We start from the raw sequence: 26,420 nt of genomic DNA on the forward strand, positions 1-26,420 counted from the left end.
GATTAGATAAAAAAAAATTTCTATTCATAGGTGTCTATTCTTATCTAATTTGATGAATTGACCAAAAAACGTGATATAAAACTTGATTCGGGTTTTTATTAAGTTAAATTGATTTTAGTATTAACTTGATTAAATTAATTTATGATCGGTTAGCTACATTAAATTCATTTACATTTGATCCATTTAATATTAAAAAATCAATATACATTATTTTTAATAAAAATAATAAATTTTAATTAACTTGATGTTGACCTTACGACAATGATGAATAAAGTCCCGAAAGGGGTCTGAAATGATGCCTTCATTGACAGTGTTCGTGGAGGGAAAAGGTTCAATGACACAAGCTGACGTGTCACGACCCCAAGGGCTGTAGCCCAAGGGGTTGTCTTGGCCTTGGGCCTTGCTAGACTAAACAGTGCAAGAAAATAAAAGAAAGGCAGCAGGGTCTTGTTCATGCAATATTTTGATGCAGAGCATTCGCAGATAACAAATATCTTTTAGTAGTATTGTTAAGCTAAGCTGTGAGGGATAAAAAAAATTATAAAAATTAATACAAAAATTTAATTCTCATGAAATTCAGCGTGCACATTTTTCTGAACCCGAGGGATGAATTTTTAAAAAAGCAAAGATCTTGAAAGAGTTTTTATATATATATATATATATATATATATATATATATATACAGTTTTTAATATTTTTTTCAATATTTGACACTTAACTCGAGGGCAAATCTTTCTTAAGGGGAGAAGCCTGACAAGAGACAATGACGTGAAACACCTGCATGTTGACATATCCAAATCTAAGAAGAAGTTTGCACGAGTGAAGAAGAACTTGTAGCCTTAAATTGACATGAGTTTTAATCCAATCGCGAGTTCTACAAGCATGGTTCTATAGAGAGTTAGTTGATTGTAATTAGTTCAGGTTATTTTCATGCCTTAAATAAGTTCAGAAGTTGTTTCATAATTTCCTTTATTTTTCTCTTCTTTTTTTTAATTTTGTTTAGGAATCCTTATGTTAATTATATTAGCTTGAATTCCCAAAAGTCGCGTGCACAATTTTCTACGTGAAAGAGCACCATTTGTCTCGCCAATGATTATTTTGTACCCACACTTTCCATTCACGGAGGTTGCAGGCAAGGAAGAGCAATTATTCTCTTCGCCCTCCATGAGGACATGACCAGTATACATAAATGTCTTGGTCAGCAGATAAAAAATTCAAAAGTTAATCCATGTGTCGTGGAGGGACAGCAAAGGGCACGTTTTAAAGATTCTTTTGAAAAATGGTGTTGGGCTTTTTAATATAATCATGAAATTACCATTAGGTGGTTTAGGAGTAGCCTTTTAATTGAATGGTGATTACAAAATTTATAATATGCAGTGTTTGAACAAGGAATTGGTTATGGATGTAAAATATAAATTATCTTTAAAATATTTTATTTAAAATAAGTTGTATTGTAGTTTTATTATTTTTTTAGGTTAAGTTTTTATTTGTTGATTTTTTTTAAAGTTTAATATATATCTCTTTTCATGAGTAAGTTTTTATATTATTAGGTTAAATTTTAATTATTCTAATATTTAAATTTTAATATCTTATTTATTTTGTACTCTGTATCTTTAATACATAAAGGTATATTCTATTAAATAATTTTGTATTCTCAGATATTAAAATCTACATCTAAATCATAATATTTTTAAACATAAAGTGAATAAAATGATTGATGAAGAATTTTTTATATCTTGATCAAATCTTAATGGATAATTATAAACTAGTTATGATATTTATTTTTTGCATTCCAAAACATGAGAAAGGTGCATTATTGTTTTTTAATAAAAATTATGTTTATAATATTTTAAAGATTTGGTAGTATGTATGAAAATAATTTTTTTATCTTTTTGAAAGAGAATTAATTTAAAAATTTTAAGATTTTTTTTAATTTTTAATTTTTTAAATACTAAATCTATATTTTATAGTGTAAATATATGGTCTGATATTATGAAGAATTGTTGTAAAAACATGTGAAAAAATTATTTTTTTATAATAATACAATATAACATTATTATAATATTAAAAAAATATAAATTGGTATAGACCAGCCCAATTGGGTGGGCCATCATCGGCCTAAGAGATCAGCTACTTTTTTTCTGTTTGTTTTTGTTTTGCTAGGCTGAACCCGGCCTAGAAATATGGGTTGGAACCACCCCAGGCCTATATGGCCACTAGCCTAGTCTTGTGACAATGGGGCCTATATGTCTTATTACAAAATTTATAATATGCAGTGTTTGAATAAGGAATTGGTTATGTAAGTAAAATATAAATTATTTCTATAATATTTTATTTTATTTAAGATAAGTTGTATTATAATTTTATTATTTTTTAGGTTAAGTTTTTATTTGTTAGTTTTTTTTAAATTCAATATATATCTCTCTTTGTGAGTAAGTTTTTATACTATTAAGTTAAATTTTAATTATTTTAAGGTCTAAATTTTAATATCTTATTTATTTTGTACTCTATATCTTTAATATATAAGAATGTATTCTATTAAATAATTTTATATCCTCGGATATTAAAGTCTACATCTAAATCATAATGCTTTTAAACATAAAGTGAATAAAATGATTGATGAAAAATCTTTGATGTCTTAATCAAACCTTAATAGATAATTATAAACTAGTTATGATATTTATTTTTTGCATTTCAAAACATGAGAAAGGTGCATTATTGTTTTTTTTATTTTTTAATAAAAAGTATGTTTATAATATTTTTAAGATTTGATCATATATGAAAATAATTTTTTTTTATCTTTTTGAAAGAGAGAATTAATTTAAAAATTTTAAGAATTTTTTAATTTTTAATTTTTTCAAATATTGAATCTATATCTTCTAGTATAAATATAGGTACGATATTATGAAGAATTATGAGAAAATCATTTTTTTATAATAATACAATATAATATTATTATAATATTAAAAAATATAAATTGGTATAGACCCAGCTTAATTGGGTGGGCCATCATCGGCCTGTTTTTTTCACTTTTTTTATAACAAAAAATATAATATTATGAGGGTTAGCCACTTTTTTTTCTGTTTGTTTTTGTTTTGCTAGGCTGGACCCGGCCTAGAAATATGGGTTGGAACCACCCCATGCCTAAATGGCCACTAGCCTAGTCTTGTGACAACGGGGAAAAATTCATGTCTTGTGCATGTAGAATGCGGTGGCTCGGGGGTTTAGGGGAGAAAAATCCCAACCCGACTGGCTGACTAACAGCAACCTCTCTTTTTCTTTATGTTATTAGGCTAGCTAGGCCTAGAGTCTTAGTCCAATCAGGTTGGGCTAACAAAAACATTAACCCCTCTTTTCTTTTAATATGTGAGTTGGATTTAGCTCAGCCATCTATACTAGATCAAAACAAATCTAAACCAGGCCTACATGATTTCTAGCTGAACATAGTATGGTATAAACCTGGTCCAATATGCAATATAGTACAACCCAATTATATATGGATGATGCATGGCTTTGTTCAGCCTTACCTCTCAAGGGATGGGAACTTTTGCAATGTCTATCGGGTTTAATCCAGTTATTTTGTTCTTATTAGATGTATTAAATATTAAGGCTGTTATTTTTTTTATTAAAAAAATGATATTTTCTTTACGTGTGATTGTGGAGTGTATGTGATATGTCACCTCCATGCATCTTTTTGGAGTCAATGATATTAAGAGCATACTTTTTGTTGAAGTTTGTTTTTTTATGAATTATTTTACCAGATAAATTTTTTGCTAATAGAATTTTTTTTATATATTATTATAATTATTACTATTATAAAGAGATTAACAATAAAAATTATGCGGGGTTGAATAGCTTAGAAGACACTGAAATATGTCTATGATTTACTAAAACTCATAAACAACACTTTAATTATAATTTTTGAAACTATATAAAACAAGTTTCACATCCTCTCTTTTTTTATCTTTCTAAATTTAGCTAATTTATTTTAATTTCTAAAATATATAGAAGACTGGTTCTACAGCAAATAGGTATTTATTTTGTCTACGTGCACATGACTCAACCATGTAGCATGCATTCTTTCATACAAGAAGGTACTCCAACTTATGTAGTCACTGTCCTATTCTTCAAAGTAAAGCAGAAACGGCGGATTAGCTATAAATTAAACTTTGGTGGTGACATCCATGGCTTCCTTGGTTTGATCCTTTGCAGAATGAGCTTCAAACACTTCATTTCCACCCTCATTCAGCTGTGGCATCGCAATGTTTATGTCGGAGCAATATTGTTCAGACAATTCTTGAGTTTTTGGCTCCGCCACCTCATTTTTCTTGGGGTTCCTATAGATTAGATAAAGCGCCATCTGGAGCATACCAAAAATGAACCCCAAGATGTTCGGAATCTGTCGATTCAAAACAAAAACAATAATAAATTGGGATAATAATTTAAATAAAAGCTTAAATGTACGTTTTTTTTTTGGAAGATGTCATGTTGAACTTACAGCAACAAACTTGTCTTTCTTTAGATAACCATAAAAGAACCACATCACTGCACTCAGAGTGAGGAAGAAAGACAGAGAAAAAGGCATGAATTCCACGCTCTTTGTTTTTATAACTTTTCTCTGCAAAATACAATTAAGTATTAGGAAAACCAATATCGTAGTGCAATATTTTCTTTAAGATATGCAACAGTTGATATTTGAGTTGCATGCTCAAGTTACTGACCACAACGCCAAGAGGTGCGACAAAAACACAGAGAGCAAATACCATGCAAATCCATCCTAGAACTTGGACACGTTTAATGCCTTCTGTTAGTAAGAGAGTTAGTGCACAGATGAGACCGAACCCGAAAATATTGAACAACAGGAGAAGCTTGAAAGTCAGAATCTGCACGAAATTAATTACTTCAAATTAGTAAGCCAATACTGTGAAAAGGACCCTTCTCACATTTAGAGGTAGACAGCGATATTGAGGTGAAAGTAGATATACATACTTTGTCCTTCTTGGTGGAGTAGAAAAGGTAGACAGCAATATAGCCGATCTCCATGAAAAAGGTGAAGGAATTAATGGTGATAAGAAGCATGGCATTCTCGCTAAAAATTGCATAGAACAGCCAAAGCATTGCACTGAATAGTGCAATCACATATGGGATAGATTGAAACCCTTGACTTGTTTTCTTCCTGCAGATTTGATAAAAAGTTGGCCTGTGATATATATATTAATTAGTTATCACAATTTAGTAAAATGTATAGATGATGGTAATTATTGAGTATGTGAAAAACTGGAGATTTGCGGAGTACGCAAGACTTACAAAGGAGCAAGGCAGACCAAACAGGAGATGATGTTGCCTACAATTGGCAGCCAAAAAGAAAATTAATAGAAGCAAAATGAGTTTAATAATCTGAACCAATTTCTTGAAGATAAGTGCAGTACTGAGAGAGAGAAAATTATGCAAAGAAGCTTAATAATTTCCATGCATCAAGAAGTTTCATCTCCATGTAGAACCGCCTTATTATTATCCTTAAACTTGAGGCATTCAACTGTATGGTAAGAGGAGATGATTAGGGTAACTGTGGATTAAGTTAAGATTAGAGCAAATTAGGATAGATTTATAAGTCTATATGCATCTAAAGTTGTTCATGTGAAACGAGCCATCTCACGGAACAATTATTTTTACGTTTGCACATTCATTCTAGTTTGTATTCTTTCCTACTTTTCATAATTTCTTATGTGTATAATAACAAACTTAACAAATTGAATAAGATAGTAACAATTAATTAAGTAAATTCATTTAAATTATATATTATAAGACCAATAAAATAAGAAAATAACCCTCGACAACATGCTGGCACTTGGCTTGTTTATATACCTAAAAGACCAAAACCGAACACCCATGTAAAATGCAAGGCCATCTCTCTGCTGCTGCTACAAAATAGAAAGAAATATATATGTATGTATGTATCAAGTCTCTCTTGTGCAGCTCTCTCCCTCACGATCAAAAACCAAGTTGCTTGTATTTCTCCGAAGAAACTCTTACCATGTTTGTATTAGTGGGCAGCGGATATTAGCTATTTATAGCAATGATGGGAGGGAATTGCACGGATAATATCTAAAGACCAACAAGGTTCCTTAAATTCCAGTTAAGGTCCTTTGGACTTTTTGTACATAAGCTATACATGTAGCTCTAATTAGTGTCCTCTATACTCTAGAGCATCTAATCTATATTTGTCTTTTCTCGTTTTGTTTTCCTTACATGTCTTGAAGTACCCTTTGCTTTTAACTTGTAATTAAATCGACAACCTTTTCCTTGTTATTTAACTACATGGAGATCAATCAGGTCCAGATACATTTATATTTGTTTTTTTATGAGACCACTAGTTTTTTTTTTTTTAATGTTGTACTTGTGTTTTTCTTTTTTATGGGACCTTTGAACCTTTCTTGTTAACATATATGATGATTTTCAGACTTCAAAAAAATAAACTATATTTTTATTTTATTTAAAATATTTAATAATTTATAGAATAATTAGTTGGTGTATTTTAAATTATCCTTTTTACAAAATGAAAACATTAGTATATGAAAACGTTGATAATCATATTAGACATACGATTTGTAATCACAAAGTTTCATTTATTAACATTATATTTAAACACGACTATAAATTAATGCATATATATTAATAATATAATACCTATATATTCAAAATAATAACATGATGATGATTAAATTCACCAAATATTTTAATTTAGAAAAAGAATGAGGGAGTGATAGGATTTTAACTTACGATCACTTAATAAAATATCAAATAATAACCCCAACTTAAATATTTAAATTATTGAATAAGATTTTAAAAGCAATTTTATATTAACTTAATTCTTAATAATACTCAATACATGAAACATCCTTATTAAACAACTTTTCTTGTGCTTCTATTTCCCTAGTAGGCTTGAACAGTAAAATTCACTTTGATTTGACTTTCAATTTCAACTTCTATACCTCTTTTTTTTCTGGGTTATGCAATATATATATATATACATTTCTTGTGTACCTCATTTGGACTTTGGACCGAGCTTCGTTGCAACGTTGTCTGCGGGGTCTCATGAGACTTTATCATACGTTTACGTTTTTCACTCTAGTTTTCAACATAAAGTAATAAAATACTTTCTCTGGCCGTGTTTCATTTCCAACCTGTTCTTGTAAAATTGATGATTAAAATTTCAAAAAGATTTATTGAACTTTTTTCCATTTACTTGTGCCCACTAATTCATTATAAAGTGAGCTGTCTATGCATTTTGAAACTGAAACTGTGATGCGTGTTAATATTTTATAACCTAAAAGTACTTAAATTGAATTTTGAAAAATGACGTACAAAATAAAAAATAAAAAATAAAAATCATTAATAATATGTTTTTTAATAAATTAATACGTATGTAATTATATTAATAAATATTTTTTCAACAGAATTTGTATCGAAAATGCTAACGAAAAAATCCGTTAATAGTATGCAAAATTCTGATATTACATTGCAAATAGAAATAAATAAGATGGAATTTGAAAATGTATGATTTTGTTTGTGTTATTTAAAAATAATTATGTACTTTTTAAAATTTATTTTTATTTAATTATATTACTACTAGAAAATATTAACAGAATATCTTGTTGGTGTTTAAGCTAAATATCATCTATATTTTTTATTATCTCGTTGGGATTTTTGTTTCCATTGGATTTATTTTTTGGCAATGAAAAATATTTCCAGATCAATATCCATACTAAAATTTAAGATCTGTACTCATTCATTTTCCATTAGAAACTATGTTGGCAACGAAATTACCAATAGAAGTTTTTGTTGTCAATTCTTCCAAAAAGTCCTAAACATTTTGTAAGCTTTGTCACGATTATTTTTTTTAAGCTATTATAATCTTCAAGCCTATATAAACAACACATTAATTTTCAATAAACATCAGTAAAAAATTTCCTTATAATTCTCAAGGGTGAAAAAAAAAACGATTAAAATACACCAATCCACAATAAAAATAACTCTACTTCTACAGTAATTGAAATTGTGAAACCACTTAATCTTTTAGTTTCTTTATAATTAAAATATGCATAGATAAAATGATGATAATTATAGCTAAACATATATAAGCCTTTAATCAAAGATTTGAAACCAGTATAATAAATTGATCCAGAATCCAATTAATTTAAAGTTGGAATTGAATCAAGTTAAAAAAAAAAAATTCCAACTAATTTAATAGGTTAACTCAACCTAAAAAAATCCGTTCAAAAATCTAGTTATAACATATTAATTTTTTTATTAAAATAATATTATTTTAATTTTAAAAAATATTAATCTAAACAATCGGCTAACCTAATCAAAATTTAAAATTTAGACCTTAAATCAAACCAACCACCAAGTAAGATTTCAAAACATTGACTTTGTTCGTCTCTATAAAAAGAAAAACAGAATAAATAAGTGGATGTCGAAGTCAACAGGGTATAAAATTAACAAACGTGGAAGGGAGGCTTGAAATCACTAAAGCAAGCACCTCCCTCTATTTCTTCTGATCCCACCCTAGTGGTCTCGATGACTGCAACCCATCACCGATGATATGCATGTATTTCTATGAAATGATCATGTTTAAAGTTATCTTCCCTTCTCTTCTTTCTGACCTCTTGCTTGCTTGCACGTGGAATCAATGGTAAAGATTCTTTTTAAAAAAAGAAAGAAAGAAAAAAGTCAAAATTTCTATTTATACATTTTCTGATCTATTAAAAAAGGAGTCTAACATGTGATTTTTATATTTTTGCAAAAAGCAGTAGCAGAGTCAAAACTATGTAACTGCGACCTTGCAAGTGTTTGCTAATTTTGAGCCACCATGTTCATTTAATTACTCTCAAACAAGAAAGCATGTTCGTTGATTACAATTATACCCCTATGAATGTATGACTTCTCTTTGGTTCCGTGATAAATACAAGGAAAGAGTGATAGATAGTGAATTTGGAATTTCACAGATATTAAATATATAATTTCTGAAGCATGAAAATAGTGACTATCACATTTTTTTTATGATTTTTCCCTAACTATAGCGTTGCTCGGCAAACAAATGGAGATCATGGCTTAGTTATAAGAACTAGTTACCATAGCAAGTGTGGATTCTCAACAAAAAGAAAGTAGTAATAACAATATGCTTAGAAAATAATTATATATATATATATATATGAAAAATTAAATTGACTGCCATATATATATGGTCTTGCAATTTGACACGACATGGAAAAAAAAGTAATGTTTATTTATCTTTTTAAATTTTCATAATTTACTTATTCAAATAGTACGTAGGTACTCTCTCTTTTTAATGCAATTTCACGTTCCAAAGCTTCGTTAACCCTTTTTTTTTCATTTTCTTGATATTTTTATCCATTTTGATTGCAAGAATATATGCTTAATATGAATTTAGTGTCCATTAAAAGCTCGATTATCAAAGTTCTCCAAACAATTACGAAGTATTTTTCTAAATTTGGTATTTTGCATGAAGTGGTCATTTCCCCTGTTCTAAAATCAAATAATATTTTAGGATGAGAGGCAAGTAAAGGTTTGATCACTATATATATGTATATATATACACAGAAAAAACATATTTTTGGATATTAGGATCTTGTAGTATAGTTTATTTAGTAATCAATGTAAATATTGATTCGTGTCTCAAACTCTCAATATAGTTCAAGCAACAGCATAGCTTAAGTTTATAACAATGTTTTCATATCTATATTCTTTTTTAGGTTAGAAGAAGGGCAAAAAACGCTAGCTAGGAAAAACTAGGAGTAGCCACTCCACATACACATGTAACCAGCTGCTTGAGTTTTAGCAATGTTGGCAACACCTACCTTAATTGGTGATCTATCAGTCTATCTTAGACTCTCGATAAGTAATTAAATAAAGTTTAGGATCAGTGCTTGCTTTTGGTAAAGTTTTAAGAATTGGCATGTGATTGAATATTATGGTGTGAGAAATTTAATGAGAGCCAGAGCTACTAATGTCCAGAACCACACCACCACACATTTTCAAGGTGCTGGTGTGCTGGTAGCCCTCGCCTCCTCAGCCAAGTTTTTTTTTCGTTGCTTTTGCCCTAACCCTTTTCTTCTTTTAGGAAGTAGTTTTTTCTTTTTTTTTCTTTTTTTTTTTTTGCTTGGTGGAGGCTCGCTTTTTTTTTCTTTTTTTTTTTTTTGCTTGGTGGGGCTCGGCAAATTTTGAGACCTTGCGATGTTATTAGTCTGATCAACTTGGTGAACGAATTAATCTCTTTATGTTCATGATATTTCTGCCTAGATTGATGAAATCCGAGACTATGTTAAGACTCGTTGTGCCACGATGCCAGAAAACAAATGGATCTCAAATCCTTGGCTTGGAATTACACCATTCGATCCAAACTTCTATGAGAATAGAGGTGGGATAAGACTCTGGTCTGTGTCATCATGTGACCATTTAAGTGATTTTTGTCGACTTCTAATAGTGATTTAACTCTACCTGTTGGCCATTTATTTCATATTTATTTGTGGTGGTTTTCATTTATAAATCATGAGGACTCCATTCAAAAACTTCACATTTTTTTATGCAATGTTTGTTTTCGCATTTAAAACTACATTTTAAGTGCATTTTAAAAATACATTTAGTTAAAACTACATTTTAAGTGCATTTTAAAATTACATTTAGTTTAAAAATTCATTATTTTTAATATTTTTCAATAATTTTAATGTATTTATATAAAAAAATCTAAAAAAAAAATATTTTGATATATTTTTAAATTAATAAATTTTAATATACTTTCAAACACACGATAAACATTAAACACAAACCACCCAATTGATGAATGCCTTGATACTTCAAGGAGCCAATTGTGAAAATTGATAGTTTCAAATTATTTCTGTTCTATATTTTCTTTTTCTTTTTTTGCAAGTATAATTTTCAAACTTCCATGAAACAAGTCCTGTACATGAGTTATCCTTTATTATTTTTTACAGTGATCGTTACAGATAATTTTGTTCCATTTATTTTTCATGAATTCTACATTAAACGGAATTCGGTGGAAGGAAACATTGAAGATGCATGATCTTTTCATCAGTAGCCACAGTGAAACCTCGTCAAAATCCTGTTTGTGAAAATACATTTCTTTTCTCAATGAATATTTAAAAATTAACGTAGATTACAAAAAAAAAAAGAAGAAGATGAAGAAAAGGGCAAGGAAAAGTAAAGATCAAGATTTACTAGGTGAGAACCGCCCAGTCTGGATATGGACATTTATAAACCCATCCAGACCCAGAATATTGCACACAATGCAGCCACAAACCCTCTTCATGACCATCGTATCTGCAAACAGTAAAGTAAAGCTCACATGACCACCAGCTAATCACAGTTTTACAATACACCTAGTAACAACAGATACACCAATATATGTATATATATATGGCTGAGGTTTTAGAGAATATCGAAATGTATATTTACCATGAAAACTAAAAAATTTCGACTAGTTACAGATACCCCATGAAACCAAAGGGGAGAGGTTAATGAGAGACACAAAAATGGTTTCTGGAAGGCCAGTTCAGCTCCGAGTGACAGTGTTTAAACATTCATCTTAATTGACACCACGTGAGCTAGGAAGTTTCTGAAAACATGTAGTAAGTTTTCCCCCATGGGGGAAAAAATATAAAGAGGAAGAAGAAGAAGAAGAAGCTTCTCCATAAAGAATTGTCGATATTGGAGTGAGGGGATGATAGACAACCAGTTGAAGAAAAAAACGATGACCTATAATTTGGCAGCAACAAAACTTGAAATTTCAAATGATTTTTAATGGATTTCAAGTCATTGAGATTTCTCTGCAGCAAAAGAATACCAGTTCAGGGAGATATCACATGCCTGGGCACACACTGTTGAACTTTTGTTTGTAAACCATAAATAAATACCCTTATATCAGTTCTTGTATGGCTTTCTTACTATGTGGCTCTAATACATAACATGCTTTATATAGCATTGAATACTGTGATTGTAAGCAAATAGATCAGAAAACATAGCCAGCAACATTAAGAAAAAAAAGGGTTCTGTACAATCTAATAGCGTTTAACAAGCACATCGTCATGATAAAAAAAAAGTATCTTACCCTTTCGGAACCAAATTTGGACAGTTTGTGCACATAGGATCAATGTCAAAATCTTCTTCGGTACTGTCTTCATACTTATCAGAACTGTTATTTTCAGGCACAAGACAATTGTTTGGACTGTGAGCAGCTCTATCAGCATTCACTCCTTCACTAGATCGATTAGTAACATTTTCGGATAGATAAAGAATGTCATTGGCTATAGGATGGCCTGTGTATTGCAAATGGACACGGATCTACAAGAGACAGAGTCACCAAGTAATTAAAGGATTGATAAACTTCCTAAATTATGGTGAATGCAGTACAGACATAATGCTTAAACAGTAAAGAAAGAGATTAGATTTGCATAAAAGTAATTTACAGCAAGCTTGCTGTTCCAAAGATAGTACCTGGGCTATTACAAAAACATAAGCAAATGCATCAATGGTGGGCAAAAAGGGAAAATGGCAAGTGATTAAACCAGTTTGAGCTAAGTTCTATGCAAAGAAGGAACAGGCTATGCCATTAAAGGTTTGAGTACCATGGAATCCAGCCTCTGTTGTGAGATGAACCTAGTTCACTTTTGTTCAACTTGGTTCATTCTGGATGGCTTGGTTAAGCCTTATTTGTTAATTAATTGGAGCTTGTGACTTGTGATACCATTTGAGACTATACATCTACTTTCTATAGATTTACTTGGCATTGCCTTCAAGAAGTGTTGGATGCACATTATGCATGATCCACCTCTGCAAAGTCCGTGGTTTGAAAAATTATGCGACAGAGATAGTCTCCAGAAGTCCTACTAGTTCGAAGATCTTGTGCATAAAGATGGGTTTATTTGGAAGCCTGTATCCTATATTTCATATCAAATGAAAATGAGATTGTGTTTCATGGTTTCTGAAAGTGAAATTGTTTTGGGTGCTACAAGTGCATGGGAAACCCCGAGGTCTATAGCCTGGAGACTGGATTAGTGGAAACTAATTTGCTTTTCAAATTCAAACCTGGCTTGCTATTCTTAGTAACTAGTCCACTCTACAAAAACAAAGGAATGCAGAAGGATCACAAATCTCATCTGCCTTTTCTGCAATTAGAATACAGAGGCTTGGATTAGGTTTTCTTCCCATCCACAAAGAGATCATGTGAGAGATGTTGCTAAAATGTCAAACAATCTATAATAAGACAGGCTAAAGATACGTACTGGGATTTGGGAATTCTCTTAGCAAAATGACAATGTCAGGGGTAAAACCCTTCCCACCTAGTTGATTAAGCTAGAATTGATATTTTGGTTATTTTAGAAAAGGAAAGTATGGTACAGATTTCTTGTAAAGATGGTGGTTGCAAATAAAGGACGAAAAGCAATCATCTCTAACATCAAAAAAAAAATGGTAAGAAGAAATCTATGAACCAAGCAGGAAAAAAGTTAGGATAACAGAGATCTGAGGCATCTATGAACCAAGCAGGAGAAGATCATAATATATCCAATATTGTTTCTGTGATCAGAAAAATTTTCCTACTTGATGAGTTCGGCCAGTGATTGGTTTACACAATACAATGCTGTGAATGCCATTGGTGCCAATCCTTGTAAACTTTGTACAGGCAGTCTTTCCCTTGATGGGAGAACCATCACAAGAGTTACCCACCTGTAAAGACAAAAAAAAAAGGGCATACAAACTCAATATAGGCATTTCCTCTGCCTTATATTTGATGTTAAGAGGGTGGGAAAAGAAATGAGGCTTGGTTACAAACACTAAAGAAAGCTATAGATATAGCAAAACTAATATTAGGGTTCACGCAATCTCACTGATAAATATCAAGCACAAGAATTGCATCGCAAACCAACAGCTTAGCATTTCCCGTGGCCAATGACCATATTACTAACACCCACAATAACCATGCATGCTTATACTAAGAAACATCAGCGTTGCCACTTTGCAAATGCAATAAAAGCAAGAAACATAGAGAATGCACCAGGGCACAAGTGGACACACGAGGCCCACTCACAAAAAGTTTAAGAGTGATGGCTGAAAAAAATAGCACCAAGAATCATACACAAGCACTCTCAAACTTAGAGCTATGCAAAGAGAAATATAGCACCATGCCCCAGGTTCAGAGCAGAGAACACCGAGAAACTCCTGGGGGTGATGGAAATGAACTGTTATACTCTATCATAAAAAAAGACTACCCATACCATGTTAAAACCTATGTAGAAAGACCAAAAATTTTAGAACAAAAGTTCTCCTCTATGAGAATGATCCTTCCCACCAGATATGAGCCCCTCCAGATCCAAGGCAAGTGATTAAAAAATAAGGGCACGTAAAGTGACCTGCATCCATTATAATTGTAAATGACAGCTTCACAAATAAAGTACCCATTCAAGAAAGTGATGCTTCAGAAGATGAACAAAGCATCAATATGGGATGTGTTCTAATCTCAAAATAATATTTGAATGAATGAAGTAGGAATGACTCCATAGCATGCCAGGCACATATGGAAATATAATTCATGAAATGCATATTCACACCTTTAGTTGACAGGGAAACCAGAAATCCATAGGATCTAATATAAACAGTGACACCCCTAAAGCATAGAAGAGATGAATAAAAAACCTCACCTCTACAGTGCTCCTTCCTTCTCGAGCATTGTAATTAACATTAACATCAACAATTTGCTGAAATGAAAATGCATAAGAAAGCTTAAGTGTTATCATGAAAAGGCTTACTTTTAATAAGAAACAACAGCATTCTCAGCAGCATATCAAATATGTTGCAAAAAGACACGAGCATGCTGGCGTATGTCTGGTTAATAAATAAATATGCATCTGAATGCCGTGGATTCTGGGTTCGGCAAATCTCTACCTAGAAGATGGTAGAGTAACAATTGCAAATCAGTCATTTTCTCACTTGTATCCCATGTTCATACCTATTTTACAAAAAAAGATCATAAAATTTTTCCAATCTATTTGCTTGAAAAAACAAAACTATACTATTTAACATTTTTTTTCTAATAGTTTGTTTCTTCAAATACCCTGAGATTAAACTATCATCTAGAGCTTGTTAGCTAAAAATCATCAGATAAGAATGTAGTTTTTTATCACGGGCCATAGACATGTACTACCTCATCTTCAGGAAATACCCCAACGACCTTTGCAACATATTGTTTCTGTACTTTGCCAGCTTCAATCTGCAACAATCAGATAACAAGAGAGAGATGAGTATTCCTTAGCAGATACACGAGTACAGATATATGATGTCATGCCAGCAGATTCAAAGCAGCATGGTACCTATAATTGTAATAAAGATACAACAAGACAGAAAATACCTCTTGCCTAAAAAGGTCAGCCCTTGTAGCATTTCTGGCCAAGATAAGGAGTCCTGAAACAAGCCGATCTAGCCGATGAACCGCTGGCATGACCATGTCAAGGGAAACAATCCAAAATAAAATGGAAAACCAGACAAAACAGATTGAAGTACAAAGAAAACATATTTAATTTTCTCAATTCAAGACTTTTAAGAAGCTCATGGAAAGGCTACAATACTTGCTTTCAGATGTAAATCATGTTCGGATACGAAATAAGGGAGCTAACCCATGTTCTGCCTGGAGAACGCCAACAACAGTATTCTTGCGATACTGACCACAAGGATGCACCTATATAACAATAGAAATTAATCTATGATTAGCACCACAGAAAAAGAGACTAATCCATATCAGAAGATGGTAATGCAGAGAATTTCAACTCTCTCACATCACAAACAACACACAGATGAAAATATTTTTTTAGGTGACACAGGCTAACATGAAAATCAAATGAGATATAATCATTTTATTGACAATACTCAAGTCAGTATCACAAATTAATATTAGCTCTGTTACACACTTATTAAAAATCAAACATAATTTGCCAAAGGGTGACTGGTTCCACCAACAGAAAGCTTAGAAATGGATGCCATAACATGATTGAAAGACAAATATAATTATGCATGGTTGTCTCCAGTTCTTCTGTCACATTTTAAAGACAATTGTAACATAATTGATCGTTAAATATGGCAAGGAACAATTTCTCCTTTATGCCTCCCACACCAGAAATAGTACAACAATTATAAGGAACAAGAAAAAAAATGGAGGAAATATCATCAAACAGTTTTATGGACTAATTTCACACGAAAATATGGGGAAATATGCCATAGACCATCTAGGTCTCTAAAAAAATCTAACATTTTAGGAGAAAAATAGGCCTATTAAAAATTATCTAATGTTATTATGATAGAAAGAAGGAGAAAGCAGCATACTAAACTAATATCAGCACTTAAGAGTAATATTCTATGAGCTGATAAAATTCTTTAAGAACAATAAACAATAAGAATATATATTGTACACCCTAGGACCCACCAAAATCAGAAATATTAATATGCACATTGATAGAATAACAACTTCTTTTCTTTTCTTTTTTCTCTTCAAAGTACAGATAGAATGACGTCAATATCACCGATGAATAGTGGAAAACCAAGTCACAGATAACTCACAGGTACAGTTGCTGGCTTCCAAACAGTTACGACATCATCTTCTTTATCAAGAATGGGAACATCCCAAGCCATCACCGGCGGTTCATGCCTACAATCTTTGCAACATCAATTCAAAGTTCGATACAACAAAAAATAAAAATAAAAAATAAAATAAAAGCTATGCAAGAGCAAATTTTAAAAATTTACTCATGCGGGAACAAAAGCTCTAGTTAAGTTAAAACCTATCCAAGTAAACCTTGCAATCAACCACGGCAAAAGCCCACACCTGTGCACAAAATGGCTGATCTTCTGCGACGATTTAACAATGTACGAAACAGGAACCATCTCTCCATCAACTTGTATCCGTCCACATTTAACAGCACCAACCTACGTTAATTACTCCACAAATACTCAAAATCCCCAAACTTTAAATAAGATTAAAAGGAATTTAATATAAAAAAATGAGTTGATAATTACATAATAATCATAAGGTCTGCCTTTGAATTCTTCCGCAAATAAATCCACTATCGTCTTCCCCGCCCATCGGTTTTTTACCTGTATACCGAAATGACGATAATTAGAGTTTTATAAAGCTCGGCAAAGAAGAGAGTGAGCGAGTTAAAGTGACTGACATGGGAGATAAACTCGAAGTAGTAAGGTCTAACGTGGCGCCTCCCTGCGAATTCCCGCCAGAAAAAAAAAAAAAAACAAAACAAAATCAGAGTTCTTTTGTTGTTTCTATCTTCAAAATAAGCTGATTTTGCTGTGTGCTTTTGATAAAATTACCGTCACGAAAGATGTAATCGTGTTTCTCAGGAGGATTAGCCGGTGTTTGCCACACAATTTCCATCTTCTTCTCAGCTGCTGCTTCTTTTTCTTCTCTCTTTCTCTTCATCTCCCTCGATTAGTTTGGGTTTTTAGGGTTTTGCTCGAGTGGATTACTTGCATGACGGTACCGTCAAATGCTCCATGCTCCATACAATCTTGCTATCAAAAACGCGACCCGTCGTCTTGTGTTCGGCATTTTAAAAACCAAACGACGCGTCTTGTGAATGAAAGAAAATAAGAAAAGAAAACAGCGTCGTTTTGATGCAAATTTGCGAAATGGAGAAAACAAAAACAGAGAGAGATTTGATTTTGGCTTTCCTTCATCTTCTATGTTTCAGCTCACCAACAAAATAATAAACAAAACACCTACTGCGCCTTCTTCACTACTAATCCTATCACTTCTTTTTTTTATCTTTTTCAAGAAAAAATAGAAACCCAACGAAATTAAAAAAAAAGTGTGATTTACTTTAATTTCTGTAAAAATCTCTCTTTTTTTTTTGAGATCTGTTAATTTTTAGTTGATTTCTTTTTGTATTATGTGTGTGAATCTTAGGTGTGTTTTGTGATTGCGGAAATCAAGAGGGGATTGTTTTACACGTGGTAGTAATTGATTGGAGGAGGTAGGGGAAATGCCGGAGGAGGATATGGTTGATATAAAGTTCAGGCTTTACGACGGGTCAGATATCGGGCCCTTCCGGTGCTCATCATCAACATCTACTGTTGATATGCTCAAGCAGCGAATTGTTTCTGATTGGCCCAGAGGTTTTATTTTATTTATTAACTTTTTATCACTATTTCTTTCAATTTTAATTTTTACTTGTTTTAATATTTATATGTCTGGTTTTTTTTAAGATTTGAGATTTCTTTTTAGTGAATTTACCTAATTTGGGAGGATTTATTTTATTCTAAAATTGGGTTAATTTGCTTTGGTTGGAATCTTTTAGGACCGTGTTTGGGAAATTCAAAGTGGGTGCTTTGGGTTTTAGTTGGGAAGTCGTTGAAAAAATGGTTCGAATAGTTTGATAGAAATGGTAATTTTTTACCCTTCAGTTGAAAAATGGGTAAACCCGGTTCATTACGCTTTATCATTGCTGTGGAAAGTTTTGAGTATTAATCTATCTTATAATGTTGTCACAAGTTGATGGTTTAGAGATGTTATTAATGTTGTGAAGTTGTCTGTGTTTGTCATCGTGGCTTTTGTGGTTTGACTTCATAGAGTAGGAGGTTTTGTTTGGCTATTATCAGAAAAGAATCATGGTAAATTCGCTGGACTTTTGTTAGTGTTTGGTTTTGGCTTGTATTGCTGCTTGATTAAGGTTCACCTGTTTGGTGTGGACCGGGAACACGTGATTGCGTTACAGTCTAGAACTGTTGCAGTTGGAGAATGTGTTGTAAATTTGAAGTTATTGAGCTCAATCTGGGGTATGTGACCTAAGATGGTAAGGATGGGAGCATGTGTAGAATCAACAAGATAATAAAACCCTCCTAAAATGCAAAAGACATCCTAAGGGATGATGTTCTCGATGTGAACCTGATCAGCCAATTCTTCTTCTTTTCCAGGCAAAGCGTCATCAAATATATCAAATTCCAAATTTAGAAATATTAACAGCTAAGCTAAGAAAGATAAAGATATCTTCTTGTTTAAAAAACCTATCTACTTTCAGGACAGGAATGTCTTTCATCCAATGGGATTTTCTTTTGTGCTATTTTGGTTACATTTTTCTGATTTTTTTTAATTATTATTTTAGGAAAAACTATAACTCCCAAGGTAGTGAATGAAATCAAGCTGATAAGCTCTGGTAAGGTTTTGGACAACAACAAGACTATTGGACAATGCAGAACACCTTTTGGGGAAGTGGCCGGGGGAGTTATCATAATGCATGTTGTTGTACAGCCCTCTCTAGCAAAAACCAAAACAGGTAATTTCTATTTTAAATCATCCATCCAGCATAACAACTTTTTTCTTTGTTGCCTGAATTGTGTTTTTGATTTCCTTGATGGTTATATATGGACCCCCATGGTTTTGAATGACATGATTCAACACCTGATTTGGATTTTGATAGAGCAGTGACCCTTGCTTGCTGAGAGCTTGGAGATTTTAACTGCAGTGATACCCTGTTTTTAGATACTCTGATGTGCACATGGTGATAACTGTCTTTATGTTTTGCTGGAGGTTTCTGCCCTCTGGTTACTTGACTTCAAAAGCACTTTTAAAGATAATCTAGTTATATCAATGTGGAAGATATAGAAGTTTGAAATGGTACCTTTAATTTGTACCTGTCTTCATAGATCCTACTCGAACTTATAAACAGACTTCTTTCTTCTATTCATGCATATGTTTCAGTGTGCACATGTGTGTTTTCTCCTTGCGCTTCTAGTGTGTCTCCATATTTTTCCTTGGCAGTCTTGTGTATGAAGGGCGAAGACCCAGATTTATAACCATCCACACGATTATATTGGGCCAAAGTCAAAGTAAGTTCATTGCAGACTTGAGTTCCACCAGTTTAATTTCTTTTGAGTCCATCTAACCAATGGCGATATGATATGCCCCAAGAAATAACAGTTAACTTTAACTAGATGTTCCCAGTTTATTGTTAGACAGATCTAAATTGGATTATACCAAAAAGGTCAATTGTTCATTCTTTGTAGGGGGGTCTCATTTTGCTGAATAACTTCATATTTCCTGTTCCAATGGTCAGAATAATTTGGTTTTGGGTTCCATCAAGTTATGAACAAAGAAAAGTAGCCCTTCATTAAATAATTCGATTGGTGTCAATTTTAGAGGACAAATTAGAAGTTCTCTCTGTTCGAGGAATATGTAATAATCACATGAATGTGTTCAGATTTCTAAAGGCTCAATCTTTTTTTTTAAAAAAAAGGAGTTTTCATTGGCTCGGCACTGTTGTATGCAACTTTTTTTATGCTTATTTGCTCAACTTCTTACTCCAAGTCGCTCAACTTCTTACTCCAAGTCCAAACCTTTAAGCATTCAGCGCCTTGAATATTGACTTGGACCTATTCTGATATTGCAGAACACCGGTGATACTTAAAATTTTCCCTTGGGTGGTATCCTCTGAAGTTAAATTTGGCAACACCAAAACCTTACATCCATTTTCTTTTTTACTTGTCATGATTTCCTTGTTTGGAGTCCTTTGTTCTACGCTTAGGCTATTTAATGCAGACTCATAGAATTATTGCACGAGTCCCTTTTTCTCTTTAAGATTGTTGCTTAAAAGCTTCTTATTTTAAACTATACTCGGTGGCTTTCTTGGTACAGAAAAGAAGATTGATAATTCACCGAAGCAAATTGCGTGCTCATGTTCCATAATGTGAAGGCAAGTACATAGATACTTGGGGAATTGTACCCTCGGGACAACACTTTAGGTACAGCAGTTGTTTTCGTTGAGCATCCTGTGTTTTGTTGTCGCCATATTCACGTGTATTTGTAAAAGCGTCCGCTGGTGATGTGTTTCTTCCCATGTTCCTTTCTTGTGTTTTTTCTTGGTTTGTTCTTTAAAGGTGAAGATCCGTACCAGTAATAGAAAGTTGTATACACCCATTGATGTAAAATCAAGAACCTTTATCATATATCAAAGAGAAATACTTCTTTGTTAATGATGATGCAAATTTACAATTTATGGATGGATTTGCAGTGCCTACTACATGGCAAATTTTGCCCTGCAAGTTAGATAATTTGCTAAAATTAAAGTGCACGTATCCAAGACGACTACATCAGATGTTGAAACATGTTATTATTAAGAGAAATGATACACTCGACTTGCCAAGTTACATAACTACTGATACTCGATGGTGCTGACTAGAAACAATCACCTATTCATCATCTACAAAAAAGGCCAATCATGTAATAGAAATGAGGAACATGAAATGAGAGATACGTCCACAATCACACAGCGAGATACAGGAACAAAAGCTTTAAATCTGCCGGAGAACACTTTCGGCTGCTGCTATTGTCTTTTGGATATCTTCAGCAGTATGTGCCAAGCTTGTAAACCCAGCTTCAAATTGTGATGGTGCAAAGTATACACCCTCCCTCAGCATTCCTTGGTAAAATCTGGCGAACTTTGCTGTGTCACTTTTCTTTGCATCAGCAAAGTTGTAAACAGGCCCTTCCGTAAAGAAAAACCCAAACATTCCACGGATATAGCCTCCACAAATTGCATGCCCAGTTTTCTTTCCAGCATCAATAATGCCCTGAACAAGTTCACTGGTAATCTTATCCAAGTATTCGTAACTTCCTGGTTTCTGCAACCGCTTCAGTGTGTGTATCCCTGCAGTCATAGCCAAGGGATTCCCACTCAAGGTTCCGGCCTGGTACATTGGCCCTGCAGGTGCAACCATCTCCATAATCTCCCTTCTCCCACCATATGCACCAACTGGCAGACCACCACCAATGATCTTCCCTAGTGTTGTTAAATCAGGAGTTATGCCAAAATACTCCTGAGCTCCACCGTATGACAAACGGAATCCAGTCATAACTTCATCAAATATTAGAAGAGCATTATTTTCTTCAGTGATCCTGCGAATGGCATTAATAAATTCAGGTTTCGGGGGGATGAAACCAGCATTTCCCACAACAGGCTCAAGGATTATTCCACAAATCTCTCCTTTGTTGTTCTCAAAAAGTTTTTCTACAGCCGCAATGTCATTATAGGGGGCTGTTAGAGTTTCATAGGTTGCTGCTTTGGGGACACCAGGCGAGTCTGGGAGCCCAAGGGTTGCAACACCACTACCTGCTTTGACAAGGAATGGATCAGCATGGCCATGGTAACAGCCCTCAAACTTGATAATCTTCTCCCGTCCAGTGTAGGCACGGGCCAGGCGAAGCACACCCATGCATGCTTCTGTGCCTGAGTTAACAAATCGTACCATTTCTATGCTTGGAACTGCTTTGATCACCATCTCTGCCAAAACATTCTCTAGAAGACAAGGGGCACCAAAGCTGGTCCCTTTCTTCATTGTTTCAGACAAGGCTGCAAGTACCTGTAGGTAAATGTTAGTCCACGAGAATGGCAAATAAACCAAAAGGGTACACTATATTCCACAGCCAGCATCCAGTAGCCTTTCCGTGATAAGCAAGAAACAATGAAATGGTCTGTCAGCCATGAGTAGGCTATTTTACATTAATTCAGGCAAGAGAGAGAAAAAAAAAATCTGGATAATTAAGAATGGAAATCACCATTTTCCTTCATTCCTATATTTTCAAGGAAACAAATGTCGGCTAACACATACTCTACTTTTAGTGATGCGGCACTTCTCTAATAAAATGGAATGTGAACAATCTTGAGTACCAAGACTCTCACAGAAAGACAAACGTTCATAGATACTGAAGATGCAAATGGCGGTGAAGAAGAATAGAACCTCATCATCTGCATGACCAATTATAGCAGGCCCCCAAGAACCAACATAATCAATGTAATCATTTCCATCAACGTCCCTCATGTGAGAACCCTTGACAGAATCAAACACAATAGGTTGTCCACCAACAGATTTAAAAGCACGTACAGGTGAATTCACACCTCCTGGCATCATTTCCTGCCAAAAAAATAAAAACAATTGCATCAGTCAACAATCAGAGAATCCGAAAGCACGTTTCACTTTATGATAACTTTCAGCTACAGCTCTCCAAAATCAACACTTTTCTCTCTCAAATCAAACTCAAACCAACAATAAATCAATTTCAACACCTTAATCAAACCCAAATCTACAACGACCTTTATCATGTTCATAAAAGCACAAACTTTTGGCCTTAAGAGGTCAAAATTGAAACTAGAGTCCTCAGATTAACATTACAATCAAAACCCATCACCTACAAAGGAAGAAAAATCAAAAGGGTAGTGATTTATTTTAACCTTAGCAGCGCTGAAAGCTTCTTCAGATTTTTCAAGAGTGAAACTCTTCTTCTTTTTCTCTTCTTCAACAGAGACAGCCATTTTAATGCTGCAAAAAGACAACCTTGATGATGAAGGATTTCTTTTCTGATTCAGCTTTCTTGTTGTAGAACATGAAAGTCCTAAACCCACACTAACACCCGTGATTGTAGAAGCCATTCTCAATCCGTGTCTGGTCAAGATGATGATAACGATTTTGTAAGAGAGCGGCCAGTGGATCTTTCACTTGTAGGCTTATATAGGGGCAAACCAAACATGGGCCGGGCCTGGTCGGGTCAGTTGCTTTTTTTGAATTCAGCTTCTCCTGGTTGACCATGGTTAATACTAATTCAAGCCTAAGAAAGGTATTTTGTTGGAATGGGAGATAAATTAAGTTTTTATTTTTTAGGATTTTTTCTAACATCATATTTAAGTTCCTTTTAGAATTCTCTTTCAAACATGAGATTTAAAATAAAAATTATTATCTTTTATGTCTTTAAATTTTTTTAACGCTAATGGTAAAAGTAATTTTAAAAAAATAAAAAATATATATTATTTATATGTATTTTTAAATTAAAAGTATATTAAAAAAGAAATTTTTACTGAGTGATTTGTTAAATTATAAAATATTTTAGACTTTTTTTATATTATATAGGTTTGGTTGGGTACTGGGCAATGTTTTTTTCTACATATATTAGGTGTACTGCACCATGGCTAATAATGGATTAGTTGGAATTAATATTTGGTGTTGAAGTCGCTGAACTGAATTTTTAGGAATGAAGTGAGTCTTTTAGGATTATACTAGCCAGCCGTCCGCTTTAGCTAGTAATTAATTTATAAGCATAAAATTTTTTTTAGTATTATTATTAAACTAGGATTAATAAATTAAATTTTAATATTTTTAAAGTGATTTATTGTTTGGTTTAAATTTTAAATTAAATCAGATAAAAGTTATACCAATTTAATCTAGTTGATTTATTAGATTGAAAGTCAACATAAACCATTGATAACACATGATTTGATATTAAAACAAATTAAAATAAATTTTTTTTCAAAAAAATATAAAAATAATAATATAATAGACCAACTAGAGTTTTTTGAGTTGAAGAATCACTTTTCAACATATTTTCACCAAAACAATAACTAATAAATAACATAAAAACCTCCCTAAAACATCTACCAACCGTAAAAAACTCAAATCAACCAAAAAAATAAATAAAAAAATCAAAATAATCTTCTTCTTATGCATGTTTATATAAAAAAATTCACTACCATCAAACTTTTTTTATCAAATAAAATTTATTAACATAAAAAATAATGAATTTTATTACTGATAAGCGGTCAAACAAAGTATTTTCTTTTTCATCCTTGAAAGTCAGTAACTCAAAAATAAAAAAAATAAACTTTTAACACAAAAAAAATTTATCAAGAATTTAGGATTAGACATTTATTTTCTCTATGTTTTACATTTTAATTTTTTTCTTTTAATTTGGTAGTTTGATCATAATTTCAAAATAATTTTTTTTAATTAGGTTATAAAATGATAAATTGAAAGAAAAAAGTTCTAAAATATTTCTTTTTAAAAAAAAATTAGGAACTTTCTTGTGTTTAGAAAACTTTGGTGTTAGCATAGAAGGTAATAGGATTGTAGTTTTGCAAGTGAAAATGCTGAACTGAATTTTTAGGAATGAAGTGAATCTTTTAGGATTATACTAGCAAGCCGTCCGCTTTAGCTACGGGAGGGGTAAAAAAAATTGAATACAAAAAATTAATTTATAGGCATAAAAATTTTTTTAGTATTATTATTAAATTAGGTTTAATAAATTAAATTTTAATATTTTTAAAGTGACTTATTGTTTGGTTTAAATTTTAAATTAAATCAGATAAAAGTTATATCAATTTAATCTAGTTGATTTATTAGATTGAAAGGCAACATAAACAATTGATAACAACATGATTTGATATTAAAAAAAAAATTAAGATAAAATTTTTTTCAAAAAAATATAAAGATGATAATATAATAGACTAACTAGAGTTTTTTGAGTTGAAAAATCACTTTTCAACATATTTTCACCAAAAAAAATAGCTAATAAATAACATAAAAACCTCCCCAAAACATCTACCAACCGCAAAAAACTCAAATCAACCAAAAAAAATAAAAATCAAAATAAAAAAATCAAAACAAAACTTGATCTTCTTCTTATGCATATTTATATAAAAAAATTCACTACCATCAAACTTTTTTTATCAAATAAAATTTATTAACATAAAAAATAATAAATTTTATTATTGATAAGCGGTCAAACCAAGTACTTTCTTTTTCATCCTTGAAAGTCAGTAACTCAAAAATAAACAAAATAAACTTTTGACAAAAAAAAAAATTATCAAGAATTTAGGATTAGACATTTATTTTCTCTATGTTTTACATTTTAATTTTTTTTCTTTTAATTTGGTAGTTTGATCATAATTTCAAAATAATTTTTTTTAATTAAGTTATAAAATGATTAAATTGAAAGAAAAATGTTCTAAAATATTTCTTTAAAAAAAAATTAGGAACTTTCTTGTGTTTAGAAAACTTTGGTGTTAGCATAGAAGGTAATAGGATTGTAGTTTTGCAAGTGAAAATATGACTTTTTTTTGTTGGGTGGGTGAATTTGAATGTATTGAAAGCTCCAAAGAGAGAAGTAATATAAATTCTTTTTGAGTGCGCGGTTAAATTGAATAGGAGAATTTTTTTAATACAAAACTACTCAAGCCGTAACTAATAAAATCTATAATTATTTAATGAAATTTATTTTTAAAAAAGAGAAAGACATGAGTGTGAGAAAAAGAATAAAATATATTACCCGTTAAAAATAATAAGAATATCTTTATTTAATTTATTTTTCTCAAAGTTATATTTATTTAATTTCATGAAGAAGATCTTATCGAGTAATTACAGCTTAAGCACCATAGTCCTGAATTTGCATTAATGCTTTATTAGAGTATTCATGAACGTTTCTTTTCCCTACGTTATGCTTTCCTTTCACCACTACTCGAAGAGAAACAAAGAGAGAGTTGGTTTCGTGCTATAGAAGACAA

General features: G+C 32.0%; 4 protein-coding genes across 7 annotated transcripts; 1 reads left to right on the forward strand and 3 right to left on the reverse strand.

Annotated features, from left to right (window-relative positions):
• Positions 1 to 4,003: 4,003 nt before the first annotated feature.
• On the reverse strand, positions 4,004 to 6,024 carry LOC105125266 (bidirectional sugar transporter SWEET10-like). The gene is made up of 6 exons (XM_011025631.1): positions 5,866 to 6,024; positions 5,308 to 5,344; positions 4,990 to 5,200; positions 4,722 to 4,883; positions 4,499 to 4,618; positions 4,004 to 4,399 (listed from the first exon to the last, which is right to left on the reverse strand). Exons 1-6 carry the CDS (start codon positions 5,906 to 5,908, stop codon positions 4,163 to 4,165), a joined length of 810 nt encoding a protein of 269 aa, XP_011023933.1. The 5' UTR covers positions 5,909 to 6,024; the 3' UTR covers positions 4,004 to 4,162.
• Positions 6,025 to 11,097: 5,073 nt separating this feature from the next.
• On the reverse strand, positions 11,098 to 17,616 carry LOC105125268 (RNA pseudouridine synthase 7-like). Of its 4 annotated transcripts, none has more exons than XM_011025634.1 (12): positions 17,410 to 17,613; positions 17,256 to 17,299; positions 17,101 to 17,178; positions 16,866 to 17,010; positions 16,645 to 16,739; positions 15,691 to 15,769; positions 15,443 to 15,525; positions 15,239 to 15,304; positions 14,736 to 14,792; positions 13,639 to 13,764; positions 12,149 to 12,381; positions 11,098 to 11,361 (listed from the first exon to the last, which is right to left on the reverse strand). In XM_011025634.1, exons 1-12 carry the CDS (start codon positions 17,516 to 17,518, stop codon positions 11,259 to 11,261), a joined length of 1,218 nt encoding a protein of 405 aa, XP_011023936.1. In that variant the 5' UTR covers positions 17,519 to 17,613; the 3' UTR covers positions 11,098 to 11,258. The 4 variants fall into 4 exon arrangements, with proteins under 4 accessions (XP_011023936.1, XP_011023937.1, XP_011023938.1 ...); XM_011025635.1 differs by having other exon boundaries at positions 16,645 to 16,732; positions 16,910 to 17,010; positions 17,410 to 17,610; XM_011025636.1 differs by lacking the exon at positions 13,639 to 13,764 and having other exon boundaries at positions 17,410 to 17,616.
• Positions 17,617 to 17,920: 304 nt separating this feature from the next.
• Positions 17,921 to 21,066, forward strand: LOC105125269 (membrane-anchored ubiquitin-fold protein 3-like). The gene is made up of 3 exons (XM_011025638.1): positions 17,921 to 18,213; positions 19,200 to 19,370; positions 20,729 to 21,066. The coding sequence occupies exons 1-3, from the start codon at positions 18,081 to 18,083 to the stop codon at positions 20,782 to 20,784; spliced, it is 360 nt and encodes a 119-aa protein (XP_011023940.1). The 5' UTR covers positions 17,921 to 18,080; the 3' UTR covers positions 20,785 to 21,066.
• Positions 21,067 to 21,185: 119 nt separating this feature from the next.
• LOC105125270 (glutamate-1-semialdehyde 2,1-aminomutase 2, chloroplastic) lies at positions 21,186 to 23,574 on the reverse strand. Its single transcript, XM_011025639.1, has 3 exons — positions 23,322 to 23,574; positions 22,831 to 23,004; positions 21,186 to 22,452 (listed from the first exon to the last, which is right to left on the reverse strand). Exons 1-3 carry the CDS (start codon positions 23,517 to 23,519, stop codon positions 21,385 to 21,387), a joined length of 1,440 nt encoding a protein of 479 aa, XP_011023941.1. The 5' UTR covers positions 23,520 to 23,574; the 3' UTR covers positions 21,186 to 21,384.
• Positions 23,575 to 26,420: the final 2,846 nt, after the last annotated feature.

The sequence above is a fragment of the Populus euphratica genome, unplaced genomic scaffold (assembly GCF_000495115.2).
Source record: "Populus euphratica unplaced genomic scaffold, PopEup_1.0 scaffold22.1, whole genome shotgun sequence".
Classification (NCBI taxonomy): Eukaryota; Viridiplantae; Streptophyta; class Magnoliopsida; order Malpighiales; family Salicaceae; genus Populus; species Populus euphratica.